Source organism: Gobio gobio (assembly GCF_949357685.1).
Source record: "Gobio gobio genome assembly, chromosome: 2".
Classification (NCBI taxonomy): Eukaryota; Metazoa; Chordata; class Actinopteri; order Cypriniformes; family Gobionidae; genus Gobio; species Gobio gobio.
In genome coordinates this window covers 18,747,872-18,764,201 of record NC_137098.1, presented here as the reverse complement: position 1 = coordinate 18,764,201, position 16,330 = coordinate 18,747,872, and the positions used below count along the sequence as shown (strand labels likewise).

The following is a 16,330-nucleotide window of genomic DNA, read 5'->3' as shown; positions in this document are numbered from 1 at the left end:
AATGATTTTAAACAAAGTCAGCGGTGAAGGGTGCAATTTGGGCGGTAAAAAGTTGGGCTACTCACAAAGTCAACCTTAATGTGACTCTGCATGTTAAGGTATGAGAGTATAATTTTATTTTTATGTCAATGTGGTGACCATTTATCCCCAAGTACACGCTTCATTAAAATGCTAAAAGTTAAAAAGCAGGAAAGTAATGCGAAACACATCATACAGCAAGCAAAACATGTTTTTTGTATTTTATTGATTCTTCTCTACTGTTTTTTTTTTTTTCAATCCACAATTTCATATTAGTCACTACTATGTTAGATCAGCTTCCTCTGCCACCAACAGCAGTCGGCTACTAAAAAAAAGATCAAACTCAGACCTTCTCTCCACCTCTCCTATTTGACTGGATAATATTTATGAATTCACACACTTCTGGTGGAACAACAAAAAAAAGTGCATGTCAAACTTAGTGAATTTTTAAGCAGCACGTCACTGTTTGGGAATATTTTTATGCTTATTTCACAGTGTCAGTATATCTTCACAAAATATTAATTTTTAAGACATCAATGCACACGGTCACACATACACAAACACACAAAACAAAACTATTGCCCTTATCCCTGTACACAGTTAGGCCATCCTAAAAGAGCCATATCATTGCTGGCTGCGCAGGGAGCGATGGAGAGCAGGTTGGCGGTTTGATCTCTCGTTAGAAACACAACATCTCTATTTCTATCTGTACAACATTCAAGAGACACATTTTGTTCATGTTTTTTGTTTGCTTAGTTTTTTTCTTCCATAAAACAAAAAGAACAATGACAATAATAATAATTATGAGCAGAAGAGCTTGATTTCATCTCATCGGCATCAAAGTAACATCATAGAAATTAAAGTAACTTCTTAAAAGGCCTCGGAGCTAGATAGTGCGTAAGCTTTCAGTGATGCATACGCTAATGGGAAGGGAGGAAAGCAGGAGATGCAACAACACACATGAATGACAGAATGACACTCATTATTATGAAATGGAAATGACCCCCACATCTGACATCTCAACAAAACAGAGGATCAGATTCGGAGAAGTACAGAACACAGTTTACCAAAGAATACAAAGTGAAACAGTAGGGGCTAAGTGCTTTTGGTGAGCTTACAAAATACTTGAGGAAGTGCTCAGGACAGAAGGCACAGTGGCTTGACTGTTATCTCAAAGGAACACCACATCGGGGGCTACCAAACACATAAGATAATCTACACACAAAACAAGGACATGATAATGACTTTTTAAGGCCAGCCTCTGTCAATCACTGGACAAAAGTACCTCCTACTTAGGGTCTAACAATAACAATGAGATGATCTGATGGAAATGATTTCACAGAGTTGAATGAGAAAAGTAGATCATCGTTTGTATGATGTGCTAATTCCACATCAAAAATGCAACACAATTACATGAAATCAAATTTGGCAAGCAGATCAGTCAGACTGACAATGCTGATACTGGGACATGTCTTGGACATGATCTCAGCATCAACTTATAAATATATTATCAATCGCTGAAGTTTCAAGATCATCAGGCAAGCTTTAACATTGATTGTGTTTCCGAACTATTGATTTTTTGATTGATGAATACATAAACACATCGTATAAGGGGACGTGGATTGAATCTGCAGCATTGTGAAAACAAAAATGGTTTAGGGGAAAACGAACAAAGGTTTGATCTGCATTTAAAGGCAAAACAAAAGCAAGTTTGGGGGGGGGGGGGGACTTTGCACAGTGCTCTAAAGACATTCTGAAGCAGTCTTCTTTCATAATTATTATAATACTTATTACTAATCTCCATATCCATGTCCATTAACACTTCTTAAAAGGAAAACATTTTTTTTTCCCTCTTTTTGATCTCTTATCTTTACAAAAGCTACATATGTTCTACTGGGATGTCTGAATTTGTTAGTGTTTTTTTTCTTTCATTTTTGATATTTAAAAAAAAAAGTCTACTCACGGCTAAAAAAAACTCGCCATACTGAATGTTTTAGTAGAGACCCATTTTCCACCCTCTCCCGGATGGTTTGAGAATCGGAGACATTACAGGAATATGAAGGATATATTGCTGAGTCTCCATTTACTAGATTGTGATTCGTTTCAAACCCTGAAATTTAAACTTTCCATAGTAATGGTGGTCCGGATTCCACCCAGAAATCCTGGTGGTATCTGTAATGTAAACACTTCCATAGGGGCCTCGTCAAATGGCCAGCTGTTCCCACATGTGGTGCTCTGGGTTCATTCATGTTTTCATTCACAGCAGACATAGTCACACAAACTGCCACCATATTGTCACAGAACTCTATGCTCTAGCACAACTACGCATATATAATGTATATATTCACTGTAACTATATTCCTGTGTTGCTGAATCTGCTAAAAACCTTTTACATCAACAGGCACTGAGAGAAATAGCATATAGAAGAGGCAGAATCTCTGTTTCATATAATATCTGAAGAAGACCCGTCGGAGCAAACTGGCAGTGTGGATATCTGGTAATATAATCTTTATTCTGTCCTGTTCTGTTAGAGGTGATTCTCAAGTACCATTCAGTTATCACAGCATTCTGTTCAGGTCTGGCAGGTGCATGGTAAGAAGTGTGCTCACTCCTTTGGTTTACTAAAGACGTGCTGACAGTTAAGTTCATGTGGAAGTAGGATGTCCATTCAGTATTCGGTTCGCTTCTCTCTCAACATTAATACTGTATATTGTAGTGATTAAGAACAGTGTTTCTTTTTTGCTTTTTCGGCTCCCCAGATTGACATTCCAAGTCCTTGTTGAGATGAGAGCGAGATTCACAGGAGCAAGGAAATTGTAAATGAAATGCAACTTGGCAATTGCGTTCACTGACAAGAAGACAGGAACAAGAGAACAGTGTTCAAGAAGGCCCCGAGACAGGCAGGCTTAGACTAGCATACAATACTGGATATCGCTGTGTGTTGTGTGTGTAGAGGTAATTGATCACTAACCAAGGGGGGGCAAGGAGGATATATTAAGGGGAATGCTTGATTTAAATACTTTTGCGGGTTATCTGTTAACAGATTACATACTGTACAGTATGTTAGCATAGCAACTGGTCTGCCCTTGGTTTGAAGGATACGAGGGACCCTAGACAACTATTTCCCAAATATTTCTCTCCTGCCCCTATCTTTTCTCCAGGGTTCTCTTTTGATGTTATTTCCCCAAGACACTTTCCTCCTCCTTGGGTAGATCCTCAGCCATATCTGATGAAACAGACTGAGCCCTTCTGCTATGATTCTGGGGTACATTTACAAAGCTGCCATTTGCTTCCAGCTCATCCTCCTCCTCATCGACCTCCTCGTCTTCCTCATCAAGGTCCTCTCTCATTTTACGTTTCTTCTCTCTGGCATCAAAGCTTCCCGCAGGTCCATGGGCCAGCTTAAAGCTGTCCTCTGTTTCCCTGTCATCTGGGCTGACTCCATTCTCAGCTCTTGACTTTGATGAAACCCAGTCCTCAGGAGATGTTACTCCGTCCTCTACACCAAGGAACTTCCACAGAGCCAGTGGATCACGGTCTGGCCCGGCCAAAGTTAGTCTTGGAGAATGATTGGTGGAACTGACAGGAATGCCCCTCTTGCGACGAGACTTGCTGGTGTGATTAACCTGAAGATGCATGGCCATCAGCTCAACAGAAGAGGTTCGGAAGGGACAGAACACACATTGATTAAGGATATCATTACCTCCTTTAGAGCCACCTGATGATTCACCTCCAGAACTACTTACTCCCCCTTCATCTAGCAAAGGGCGGCGGGAGAGGTCCAGCGGTTCGAAGCCTCCTTCCTGGGATGTTGTCCCACCCTGATAGCCATTTACTGACAACATGCGGCTTGTAGTAAGGGGTTTCCGTCGAGATACTTTTGTCATTTTTGGAGGTGGTACCTCCCCAATCCAATTCGTTTCTAGACCACCGGGGAAGAGTGTACCCATCATCCCTGACAGACTGCGATAGTGACTCTCCAGGTCTCCCTCTCTCTGATGTATGGATGCAGAAGAGGCCTCCTTTTGCTCTGATGGACCTGCTCCCCATGACTGACTGTGCCTTAAAGAAGGAGCCTCTCCAGGAACCCTCCCAAAAGAAGACTGGGATGTGGAGGGGAGTCTGCGCTTTTTTGCCCCTTCACGAGGAGATCCAGTCAAAGATGGGAGGCTAGGTGATGTGGAGTTTGGAGAAGTTGCCATTGCATTCCTTTGCTCACGATGATGACGTTGAAGGTGGTACTTGAGGGAGCCAGACTGGGTGCCAGCATAATCACAGTGGGGGCATTTGTATGGTCTCTCACCTAAAACAAGGAATAAATTACTCTTGTTAAGTAGATTGAAAACTAAAACTAGTTTTAATAAAAAAAACTTTGGCCACAGTGGTTAGGTAATACATTTCCTGTGAAACAACAATATGCAGTTACACACAGTAACAGATAGATGGCAGTGCATATCATCGTAACATCAGGTGTAGTCCCCAGTGCATTACTGTTAAATTAGGACATTCCATCTCTCATCAACCGTGTGAACACCACATTTTTCTTTCTTTTTGTCTTCTTTTTTTTTGGGGTAGAGGGCATTTTGTGGAAGAACCAGATAGACAGTAAATGGTTTCGATCAAGCTAAATCAGTAAAGTTACAAGTCTCAAGTGTTGCAAGTGTCATCCACACAACCACAATACCAATCTAAAAACAAAGACTGATTATGATTATGTAGCTTTTGATTATCAATTTTATACAGTATGATCATTACATAAATAATGTACTGTAGATCTAATCTAATAATTTAAGTCATAATTTTTGTTTTTATAGGTTTAGCAAAATATAAATCTTTCCAAAGCCCCTTGGAACACGCTTAAGTAACTCGCTGGGGTATACATGCCATGGGTTGGGAATCACAGATGTAGTAAACATGTTGGCCTTACCTGTGTGTACACGAAGGTGCACTTTAAGGTGATGGGAAGACCGGAAGGCTTTACCACAGTAGGGGCAATCCTTCATCCCTGTTCCCCGAACACGCTCCCTTGGAGATGAAGTGGAAGAGGATGATCCCCTCAAACCGTTCTGACCTTGGGATAAGATAACGTATAATGAATAAAAGCAACTGTTTTGAAATATAATTTGAGTCTAAACTGTTTCAGAGAACAATCCTGCCTAAAAGGGGAGGAATTGTTCCAAAATTATTAACAGTGAAATCTTTTTTATTTATTTAAATTCAACCAATGCAGTGTCATAGTATTTCTTATGTTACAGTCCTTCATTGGCTGTCATAATAATGCTGGTTGATCCTTACCAGAAAGATGTGATATGACAGAATGGAAACTCCCAGCTGACCCGACTCCTGATGGAAGTTGCTTTCTCTCTTGCCTAACTTCATTGTCACTTGTTCTTTGCCCTCCTTCTACTCCGCCTGTTGCTTGAGCTCCACTGACTCTGTTTATAATGTCCTCTTCCCTGGACATGCCCCCTCGGGCACTTTGACCTTTCTGTGGTTTCTGGACATGGACACGGGCGTGAGCAACCACCTGCTGAAGGCTTCTGAACATCTTGCCACAATCTGGACACTCCCACGGTGCGCTAGATCCCTCCAGTTCCTCTCTAGAACCCAGCCCACCCAGGTAGGCCCTCATCTGCTTGGCTTCCCCAGCGACTGTGCCTCGTGAGGAAGAAAACTGATGGTGTGAATGGGATCTCTGCTGCTGTTGCTGTTGGTTGTGCTGTGCTGCCACCAGACTGCGAGCAACCAGCTGCCACATGGCTGCCTGGTCTGCTCCGTCTGCTGACTCACTTCCCCGCCCTCCTCCTCCGTTACCCATTTCTGCAACCTGTGCCACTGCCTGAAGGCGCTCCATGCAACTTCCATTGCTGTTGTCTTTGGGTAATCCCAGATAGCCCAATATAGAAGATTTACTTGAGCCTGCACTGGCATCTGACCTCTCTGTGCGATTTCCTGGACCACCACCACCGGCCATACTGCGAGCAAGGAGCAGGTTAGAATACAAAGCCCCCAGCACTTGTGTGCTTGCAGGACCTTTGGATTGATCGGTTCCAGCTGGACCCAGATTTCCCAATCCAGCTTTGAGGCCCAGCTTGTTAAGATGCACCTTCATATGGTTCTTGAGAAACCAGGGTTCCTTGAAGCCACGGCCACACACCTGGCACTTGTGATCCAATGAGTCCTTGTGCTTCCGCATGTGCCCCTTTAAAAACCAGGACTGTGTAAAACGCTGCCCACATGTCTCACATCGGAAAGCTGGAACAACAGACATTGGAGGAGGAGGAGTTTCTGGTGGTGCTGTTATAGGGTGAGAAGGGAAAACCGTTTCAGCAGCAGGCTCTTCAGGTGGGTGACTCTCCTGCAGATGGGCAGCCAGTCTTTCCTCCTGGCTGGCTGAGAAGGGACACATTGTACATTTGTAGGGGTTGTGGAGGATCCGCACGTGACGTGCCAGCTCTGAAGCTGTTCGGAACTTACCCTTACAAGCATGACACCGGAAGGCAGGAGCAGCTGTGGAGGGTGCATTGTCTTCCAAGTGGGCCTGGCCAAGTGGAGAGAAGGAGGTTGAGATTGGTGCTTCCTCTGTTAAAGGTGGAGTCAGGGCTGTGGTTCCTTCAAAGAGGAACTGAGGGCTGCTAGCAGTTTGAAGAGGTTCTTCTGGAACCATGTCTTCATTCATACTTTTTTGTAATGACCCAGATAATGGATTCTGGATAACACTGTCGCTCACGTGATTCTGCTGCAGTTTGACACGTGTGGTTTGGTAGGGAGCTGAAGCCCGACGATCTCTGTCCAAACTGTGTGCTCGAGCGTGCAGAGACAGAATACTCTGGAAGCGGAACCTCTTTCCACACACATGGCAGGGGAACCTTAGGCCAGGCCCAGAGCTGGTCCCTCCAGGGACAGCCATGCCCTCATTGTTAAAAAGCTGAAGATCCAACTCATCATTGTAGGTGGAACTTTGACCAGAGGAGATCGCCTGCTCCAGAGCTCCAAAACCAGGGAAAGGTGCTAATGGTGTGGCTGGGGGGCTGCTCTCTGATGAGGGACTGCCGAGTTCCAATTCACCAGGAAACAGCGCCAAAGCTGGGGTGGGTGATGGGAGTGTTGACAACACCTCATCCTCCTCCTCATCTTGGAAGCTGGCTTCAGGAAGGGTGCAGGGTGAGACCGGGGTATAGAGTTCAGTTTGAGGGCTAGAAGGGGTAGATTGAGGACTCTGGGGTAGAAATTGGGGACTGTGGTCCAGGGATGGCATGGAAGGAGGAGACAGTGGGGGCTCACAGGAAAGAGCCAGCATACACTCTGGTGGGGAATCCATATTCTGAGTGAGGAAGGATGGACAATAGTGATTAGATAGATAGATAGATAGATAGATAGATAGATAGATAGATAGATAGATAGATAGATAGATAGATAGATAGATAGATAGATAGATAGATAGATAGATAGATAGATAGATAGATAGATAGATAGATAGATAGATAGATAGATAGATAGATAGATAGATAGATAGATAGACCACTTACCATTTATATGTCTATGCCATGCTTCACTTCCTTGAATTAAAGAGGGTGTTTTCTGATGGTGGCAATTTGCCTGACCACCTCCAACAGTCCCCTGTCAAGTACAACACAGAATAAAAAATGAGTTTACACACATTTGTTTCTGTGTACGGGTCTAAGGGCAGAGCGGGACATGGACTGTCCCAAACAGGATGGGCGCGAGATGTTTGGACTTCCCCACACACCCTTCCTGCACATACACGTAGAGTAGCTGCTTAAATCAAAACAAAATGCATGGATCGCTGTGAACAATCTTATAAAGGCACACATGCATGCATTGCATAAGTCTGGAGTGGATAGGCCCAGACACAATTTAAAAAATAAATAAATAAATAAAACACCTGCTACTTTCATAAATAAGAGAAAATGAATTTCATTGATGATTACAGCAAGACAATCTGCTAAACATCTGTGAGGGCGTCTGTATGCCTGGATATGTGTCACTATGCTTGTGTTCGTGTGGGTGTGCGTTTTTTTCAGTATTTACCTCTGTGAACAGACTGAACTGTATGTCTGTGTCTGAGTTTGGATTTATGTACACAATCAAGTGTTTGTTTGTGTATTAGTGTGTGTCTGTGTGTGCGTGTGAAAGCATGTGTATCCGTGACACAAGACTTGGATGAAACTGTGGCTAACAGAGCCAGTTGACATTTTAACTCAGCTGTGACTCACAAGGATATCACACTATATCAATCATACTGCCCCCTTTCTTTCTTTCTTTCTTTCTTTCTTTCTTTCTTTCTTTCTTTCTTTCTTTCTTTCTTTCTTTCTTTCTTTCTCTTACCTAATCCCACAATTATTGTGCTTATTTTTCCTTTCTTCTATCTTTTCACTTCCATATATTGTGATTCCACCCCTTGCACTTTTTTTTCTCTTTTCACCCTCATTCCCTCCTCCCTCTGTTCTTCACTGATTTTCTTTCTTTCTATCATTCTCTCTCTCTCTCTCTCTCTCTCTCTGTCTCTGTCTCTCTGCGGCGGTGCCAGTTGGAACTGTGCCAGGGAATGCTGATATCAGCTGGTAGATTTGGGCCTGCCAACATGGCGAAGAGAAAAGAGAGGAGAGAGACAGACAGGCAAGAAAGAGAAGAATGGGGGGGGGGTGTTAGTCAAGAAAAAACATAAATTAAGAACACAAATACGTTTTGAATGAGCATATTTGATGAGTAAATCTGTCGAGAAAGGGGACAGAGTGTTCTGCTCTGCAATTGCGGTCTGTTTGGTCTGCTGGCATTATTATCATATGAATATCGTCATGGCAATTCACTGTTCTGCCTTGACAGACACGTTTGTGTCTGACCAACCCTGCCACGCCAATAAAGCTTCTCTAAATTTGGATAGATGGAGAGAGTGATAAGGTGCTAGACAGAGGGGGGAGGGGAGAGAAGAAGGCAGGAGAGCGATAAAGCAGCATGTGCAAATAATGCATGCACACACACACATACACACACAATATGGCACCTAGTCACTAGATGATTCATGCATGCTAAACACCTTTGTCTGAATGGCCACATGCTACACTCCCTGTACAAGCACACACAAATGCACGCGCATTTTGTTCCTTCACGGGGCACATGTAGTCAAATATAGGCTAAATAACTATCTGCTTTGTATGTAATGGAATTAATATCTTATAAACAAAAAAAATTGACTAGAAATAGACCATATTAACGTGAAATAATGCATGCAATGTAGCTGCTATTATTTTTATGCATGTTTTTTACTAGACTCTAGCTAATTAGAAATGTTGATATTCAACACTCAAGTCAAACATTAGAAGGAACAAATGCATCCTGTAAAAATGACTGATGTTGAAAAAAACAACCTGTTTATCTGTAAGATTTTGATTGAGGTCAACAATTCTTCCATTATAAGTATCGTTAATTGGTTTTACTGAACGTTTGCTACATAAGTACCGGTACTTAAAATACGGTTGCATTTCCAAGAATGATAACACGTTTACATAACACTCTGAAAAACCTTTTATAAAACCTCTATATGCCTGAACAAGCACTTGAGTCATCTTTGATAAAAGAGATATTTTTCTCGCTGTGGTTTGTATTCTGTAGCCTTGAGCACCTGAAATAACGTCTCCTGCCTTTGGTGTGAGGACACACTGAGCCTCCAACAGTGTAGCCATGTAATGCATCTAAAGGCTAAGAAGAGATCATTCATACTACTGAAAGAATTTAGACTTGTGGCCTTGAAAATATAGCATGAATGGCTTTATCGCAGCCTGTTCTTTGATATGTGACCAGAGTGAGAGAGTGAGCGAGAGTGCGAGATCTTCAAATTGTGAGAGAGACTAAGAGAGAGCTCAGTATGTGATGAACGTCTGTGTGTGTGTGCGCGCAAACTTTGAGGCATGAACTGCACTTTACCTTTCTTGTATCTCTGAGTGGGATTTCTAAGGTCAGTGTGTATATGATTCTGGATTGCTGCAGTCATACAACAAATCCCTAGAGACAAAATTAATTTCCTGTTTCTAACCTTGGCCTGAACTTTATCTCTCTCAGCATTGTGGCCACTCCACACAGCGTTGTTTTCCTTCAAGTGACTTGAGCGTATGCAAAATTCATCCACAACCTTCACCTGTTCTCTTTGTTTTATTATATTTTGTTTCTCTCAGAGAGGCTTGCAGAGAGCTTGACGGCTCAGTTCAAAGATGCTGAAGAGAGGATAAGCAAGTTCAAAACATCACACTCCTGCCCATTACCCCCTTAACAGAGCACGGAACAAGGATATCAGCCTTGAAATTACTCTACATGTAAGGTGCTTCAGAAAACAAATCATCAACTAATTCTTCCCTACTGTCAAATCTGAAGGCTTCACCAAACTCTGCAGTTCAACTGGTCAAGTTCACCGTCAAGTTCAAGTTTACAGTACAAAGAGCTCTTGTTGAATTATTGTTAATGAACTTCAGCAAGTAGTACGATTTGTGTTGTTATACCTAGTATGAACAGCAATCTCTGGTGATCCAGTACATACAAGCATGTCCAAAATGTGTTTGATCTGATCACTGCAGCCACATTCAAATAGATAGAAATGTATGTGGCCACATTACACTGGTGGTGTAAACACTAGTGCACCAGGACAACAGTGATTAAAACATTTAGAAAACCCACAAATATTTGCATTAGATTCCCAGAATGACATGGACATGACTGGCATCGTCAATAGGCAAGGACACAGATAAATCAGTTTAGAGAAATGTGTCTACTAAATGAATCTACAACACATTGGCACTGTTTTTTTTTTTTTTAGATTAAAACTCAAATGTCGCCTATTGGGAGTATCTGTGCCAATTTCTTTTAGATTTTTTTGCAATAAGTGCCTGATGTATATGTGATCACGTAATCAATGGCAATCTGTCGGATCACCTGAGACAGACATGAGCGGTATAAGCTCTGATTCAGGTGTAATCGTCCTTTGGGTGATCTAAGGAATGAATAATTTTCAATCAGTATAGTTTGCTTTTGTTTTAGAATGAACAGCCCAACTCTTGACCTCCCCCAATGAAATGAGCTGTAAGGTGTTCGCTTTGTGCAACAAGTGCACAAAGGCAGTATGCTGATGTAGAATGTCTACCTTCAGGCATCTGAGCCCAGAGAGGAACTGAAATAGCTATATATTCTATATATGCATGAACGGAACGAGCCCTTCTGGATTTGAACTTGGCATATGCCTTTTAATCAATTTACACTGTGGAATGTACAATATATTTTATCATGTCACTTAAAAGTATGCTTCATGTGGCAGCTTGAAAATTAAGTCTTTATTGGTGCCAAAATACTATTTACATTCTCAGAAAAAAAACCTGCAATACACAAAAATGTACAACAGTTTTTCACTGGGGCAGTACCATTAAAGGAAATTAGAAATAAAAATGGTAAAAGTTCCAGTTTTATTGTAGTTATGAAGTAAACTATTTGAAAATAATATATATTTATATGTCAAAAATATGCACACATTCACTCTTATTTTCTTCCGCCTAATATGTAAAAAACGTTTCTTGTCATGTCAAATTCAATTATGATTTACATAAATAATGTCATATTTTCAAATCAATACGGTGAAATTTCATTAAAAATGTCAAGTAGCTTGCATCACTTGATATTATTGTTGGTCGCTGAACGTTTTTATCGTAAAACAGTTGTCCAATATTAAATGTTTAGCTACTTACATCTTACGACGCACTCTTTCACTGCTATAACTAAAGTGCTGTGTTGGAATTCGCACTAACAGTAAGCCCTACCTTCTTTGATTTTATTGGCCATCTCACTCATTCTGACAGTGACGAGCGCTGTTAGACCGCTGAGGAAGACCAACCTAAAAATGTTTACGTCTTACTTTTGTCATCCTAGCAAAAAACAGAGTGGTGTGTAATGGAGTACGATATCAAATATTTGGGGGGACAATTTGGCCATTTCTAATTATTCAGGGGGACTTGTCGGTTACGGCCCTGGTACATTGAATACCTTAGCGTAGTGTTTTACTAATAAAATAAAATGCACCTTTTAGGGGTTGATAAGGTACAAAGCTGACCTTACTGGCCCAGTGACAAGCTCTTGTACCCCTCAAGGTTAAATTTTACTTTCTTTTTTCTGAGAGTGTAATATGACTAAATCAACCTAGCTACATTTTGTTATATATAAGTGAAAGCACTTTTAATGGACAGACCATGTAAAATGAGCTCCCTAATGCGCAAGCACGTTTTGAATTCTTCTTGAACATGACAGCTTAAGTAAATCAATGTCCCAAGTTCAAAGTATGGATGTTATCGACAGATATGTCAAGTTTGTGCATTGGGACGCCATTTGCCAAGCCAAAAATCTGTTGATAACTATCGATTATCAAAGTCACTGCAACAGCTCGTCCAGACCTGCTGTCTGGGCAGGTCATCAAGATGAGCTGGAGCAGATCTGGTTGTAAAAGTTGTTTACAGGGACCTGAGCTTCCACCCGTCCCTATTCAGCCACATTTCTGTGCTGCTCTGCCCTCTTATCCGTCAAACTGTCACGTCAGTTCAGGGGGGCTGGTCTCATTCCGTCACCCCTCATGCGAGCTGTACAGGGGCAGAGATTATAATAGCCTTTTTGCCTGTGCCCCAAATGAAATAATTTAAAAGAATGGTGCCTTTGAAATGTTCGCCTTTTCATTTAGCTATATAAAGTTTCTTTGCGGGATGTATTTGCAGGACATCAGATGACCCGTCCGTGGAGAGGAATTTCCTCGCGTGATGTGCGTCAGTAACGCGCATCCATTTTCAGTCGCCTTCCTTCTCTCTCGCGGCCATCTCAATTAAAAAGCCACATTAATGAAATAAATAAATGCTCACAAACAAATGCGCACACGACACGTCCCCTCGCAAACACTGACATTCGCGCATGATTAATCCCGAGCATAAAATCGCGATTTACAGAAGCAACAGCATCGTTTTCCCAAAACAGACGCAGAAATGTAGCTTTTTAGGACGTGATGTTGTGCGCTCCATTTTCTTCCTGATTTTCTTTCAACAAAAGATAAAGGGAGGGGAAAGGACAAGCGATCAGGGTGCAGCTGAAAAGTGCCATCATGGGGTTTCATCTTGAAATCCGCTGCCAATCTATCCGCTATCGTGACAAAACACGATCGAGTGACATGTGAAACTTTACGTTTTTAGGGCCGTTAGTAAAACTAGCACCTTCTCCGGCTGCAGCTGCAGGTTTTGCGCTACAGTTTAAAGAGCAATTACGAGCGCGCATCTGTGGGGTAACGTTAGGACATGCATCTCACACGAGTTATCGTATTAACATGCACGTAAAGGTCTGCCTCAAAGTTAGAAAGCGCTAACTACTGCTATGCACAAAAACAGTTTCTCCCCTCGAGCTTCCAACCGATCTGGATCTGTATCGAGTTATGAATCCTACTCGACTTTAGTTCAAAGCAGAAGGAACTAACTAAAGCTTAAAGTAGCACACAAAAGTTAAGGAGTCTATTGCAGTAGCGGAAAAATGAACAGCTGCTTTTACCACTGAGAAAAGTTCAACATCTACATCTTAGTTCAGGGCACTTTTCCCTCAATTGAGAGATGCTTTGAAAATATTCAAGGGCCTTAAAAACGAAAGTTGCATTTTCATGCCCGAGTCATCTCTTTCAGGACGCGCGCGCACGCGCGCACACACACACACACACCGGCAATACACGGCACGAGACAAAAGTGAGGAAGTGTGTATGTGCGAGAACACGTATGATGTGCCCTAAAAGAGGCACACGAGACGCCAATCAATATGTCCTGCCGTCTGTATGTGGAAGAAACGCGAGATGTAGCTAAACGCAACGACTAATCCGTATCAATGGCTTTTCATTACCCGGATCAGCCCCCCAAAAAAGTCGTCGTCGGATATTTGTTGTTTATGAAGGCGACAACATTCGCTCTCTATACGTCTAAAACTGTATACAAACACACACATTCATAGCCGCGACCAATGTGTATCATTCAAATCGTTCAAAAAGATCAGATTAGGTCAATTATTTGAAATGAATCAGATATTTTGTGATGAAAGTAAGGCTGAATGTACTTACGGGAGAGGCGGCGAGGAGATTAATGACAACACACGTCATGATTACGTTTCACTTGAATTAAATACATTACGAGTTAGGGAAAAAAATGGAAATCGGGGGTAGTTGTATACAAGCATACGCCGATACCCCCCTCCCTTCTGCCCTTTCTATCTTCTCCTCCTCCCTCTTTCCTCACACGTCTCTCTCCCTCTCTCTCTCTCTTCTCAAAGATCCATTTATTGTGCAGTCGTGAGTGAGTGAATGAGAGAGAGGCGGAGGCTGTAGGTTGCAAATGTAATTATAATCTCGCAGGCACCATTTTAAAACGATCTATAGATTTGTGGGATAGACTGACACGCCGCGCGCTTACAAATCACGTACAAGTTTCTCGCGCCTGCTCCCGGTGCTCAGATTTACGCGCAAACGTCTTTTAGAAGTATGAAGAATGATCCCAAAATTGTTGTCCATCAGAAAGTGCTTCTGTAGTTGTGTTGCAAGACAGTTGTGATTGTGTCGCGCGCTGGAGGAGAAACTCGCGCTCCACGTGGGAGCTGCGCAGGTGCGCGCGCGCGGGTCACCATCTACTATTCAAGTTCTACTGACTGTGAACGCCAAACAATACAAGGCCTATATGTCTCTCTCTCTCTCTCTCTCTCTCTCTCTCTGTGTGTGTGTGTGTGTATCAATGCTGATTTACATCAATTTGCCCTCTATTGACCTGAGATAAACAAACAAATAAATAACTACCTACCATTTTTTTATATGGCCAATAACAGAAAACCTTTGAATATTCACCATTATTTTTTCTTTGAAATAAATAAATAATTAGATACAATAATGCATACAGAGGACTTTATGTCAAACAAGAAATAATGACAAGAATAATAATAATACATTTCTCTATAGGCCTACTATTTATCAAATGTCAATATCAGCTATTTACCCTCTTTTGACCTGAGATAAACAAACATAAATAATGGTCTGCTTTTATTTTTGTTTTAGGCCTGTTCTCAGATACAAAAAAACCCCACACCTTTGTATGTGAGATTCATTATCATTTCTGCTATTGGATGCCTGCAGGTGTTTTCGTCTGGATCAGAGGCTGTGTTTTGTGGAGTTTGTACGGTGAAGATGATTTTGGAGAGGGGATCTTGATATTAACTCACAAACACCTCTGACTGTCAGCTCATGCGTGTGTATCTGTGTCTCGGCAGTAAGCAAGTGAACGTGTGTGTTTGTGTATTGTGTATAGTGTCTGATACAGTCATATCATCACCCGCCCCCAACGCTTTGATTGTCTTGTACGCCGCAGCTCAAATGCACCAATTAATATGCAGAGAGTGAGTGAGACAGAGACAAAAAAAAAAAAAAAAGAAAGGAAGGAAGAAAAAAACATGCAGAGGTGGGGGGAAAAGAGATGGCATGGAGAACAGGAAGGAGTGAAAGAAGGGCAATGAAATGACAGATGAAGAGGAAAAGAGAGACACGTAGGGGTGGTCTGAGGGGGGAGATGAAATCTGATAGATTTTAGAGAGAAGGAAAGAAAGAAAGAGGGATGGAAGCAGAGAGCAGGGGACCGATGGAGAATCAATATGTACATATTTAGTCAGAGATAGAGGGATCGATTGGGTGAGGATAGAGAGAGAGAGAGAATGAGAGTAGAGGGGTTAAAGGGGTGGAGTGATGTGGCATTGGCTGCTGTCTCTTTGTCGCAGTGTCAGGGTATTGATACTGTAATATCGCCATGACAATAGCACCGTGGCGACGGCCATGACGACGCCTGGCAGCACAATGCAGCCGCAGTACTGAGGGCAGTGAGGCATTACAGGCCAGAGAGAGAAACAGAGAGACAGACGGGGGGAGGTTGGCAGGTGCATGTCTGCTGCTCTCATGAATGTATATGTAGCCATTATAGAAGCCCAAAATCTCCAAGTGTCTTTGGGTCGATCTTCTGGGCTGTGGAGTGAAAAACGTGATCTATTTAAATCACTGTAGGCCTATCCAAAAGTCTGAACAAAAATAGGATGTTTCACAATTGTGAAAGTGAATAAAAAGTATTTAAGGGTCTGCTCTCATGCGAAGCTCAAGATGCTCTCGGGAACGTCAATTCATGCTGAAGAACATGATCATTGGGGTTTGCACAAACTCGTGGAGTTCACGTCAGCTGTCATTGAAGCAAAAAGGGAACTGATAAGAAAAAACTTA

General features: G+C 42.1%; 1 protein-coding gene across 1 annotated transcript; it reads right to left on the bottom strand.

Annotated features, from left to right (window-relative positions):
• Window positions 1–273: 273 nt before the first annotated feature.
• On the bottom strand, window positions 274–14,351 carry znf219 (zinc finger protein 219). Its single transcript, XM_079810683.1, has 5 exons — window positions 14,147–14,351; window positions 7,548–7,638; window positions 5,314–7,342; window positions 4,946–5,089; window positions 274–4,321 (listed from the first exon to the last, which is right to left on the bottom strand). Exons 2-5 carry the CDS (start codon window positions 7,548–7,550, stop codon window positions 3,195–3,197), a joined length of 3,303 nt encoding a protein of 1,100 aa, XP_079666809.1. The 5' UTR covers window positions 7,551–7,638; window positions 14,147–14,351; the 3' UTR covers window positions 274–3,194.
• Between the last annotated feature and the right edge of the window lie 1,979 nt (window positions 14,352–16,330).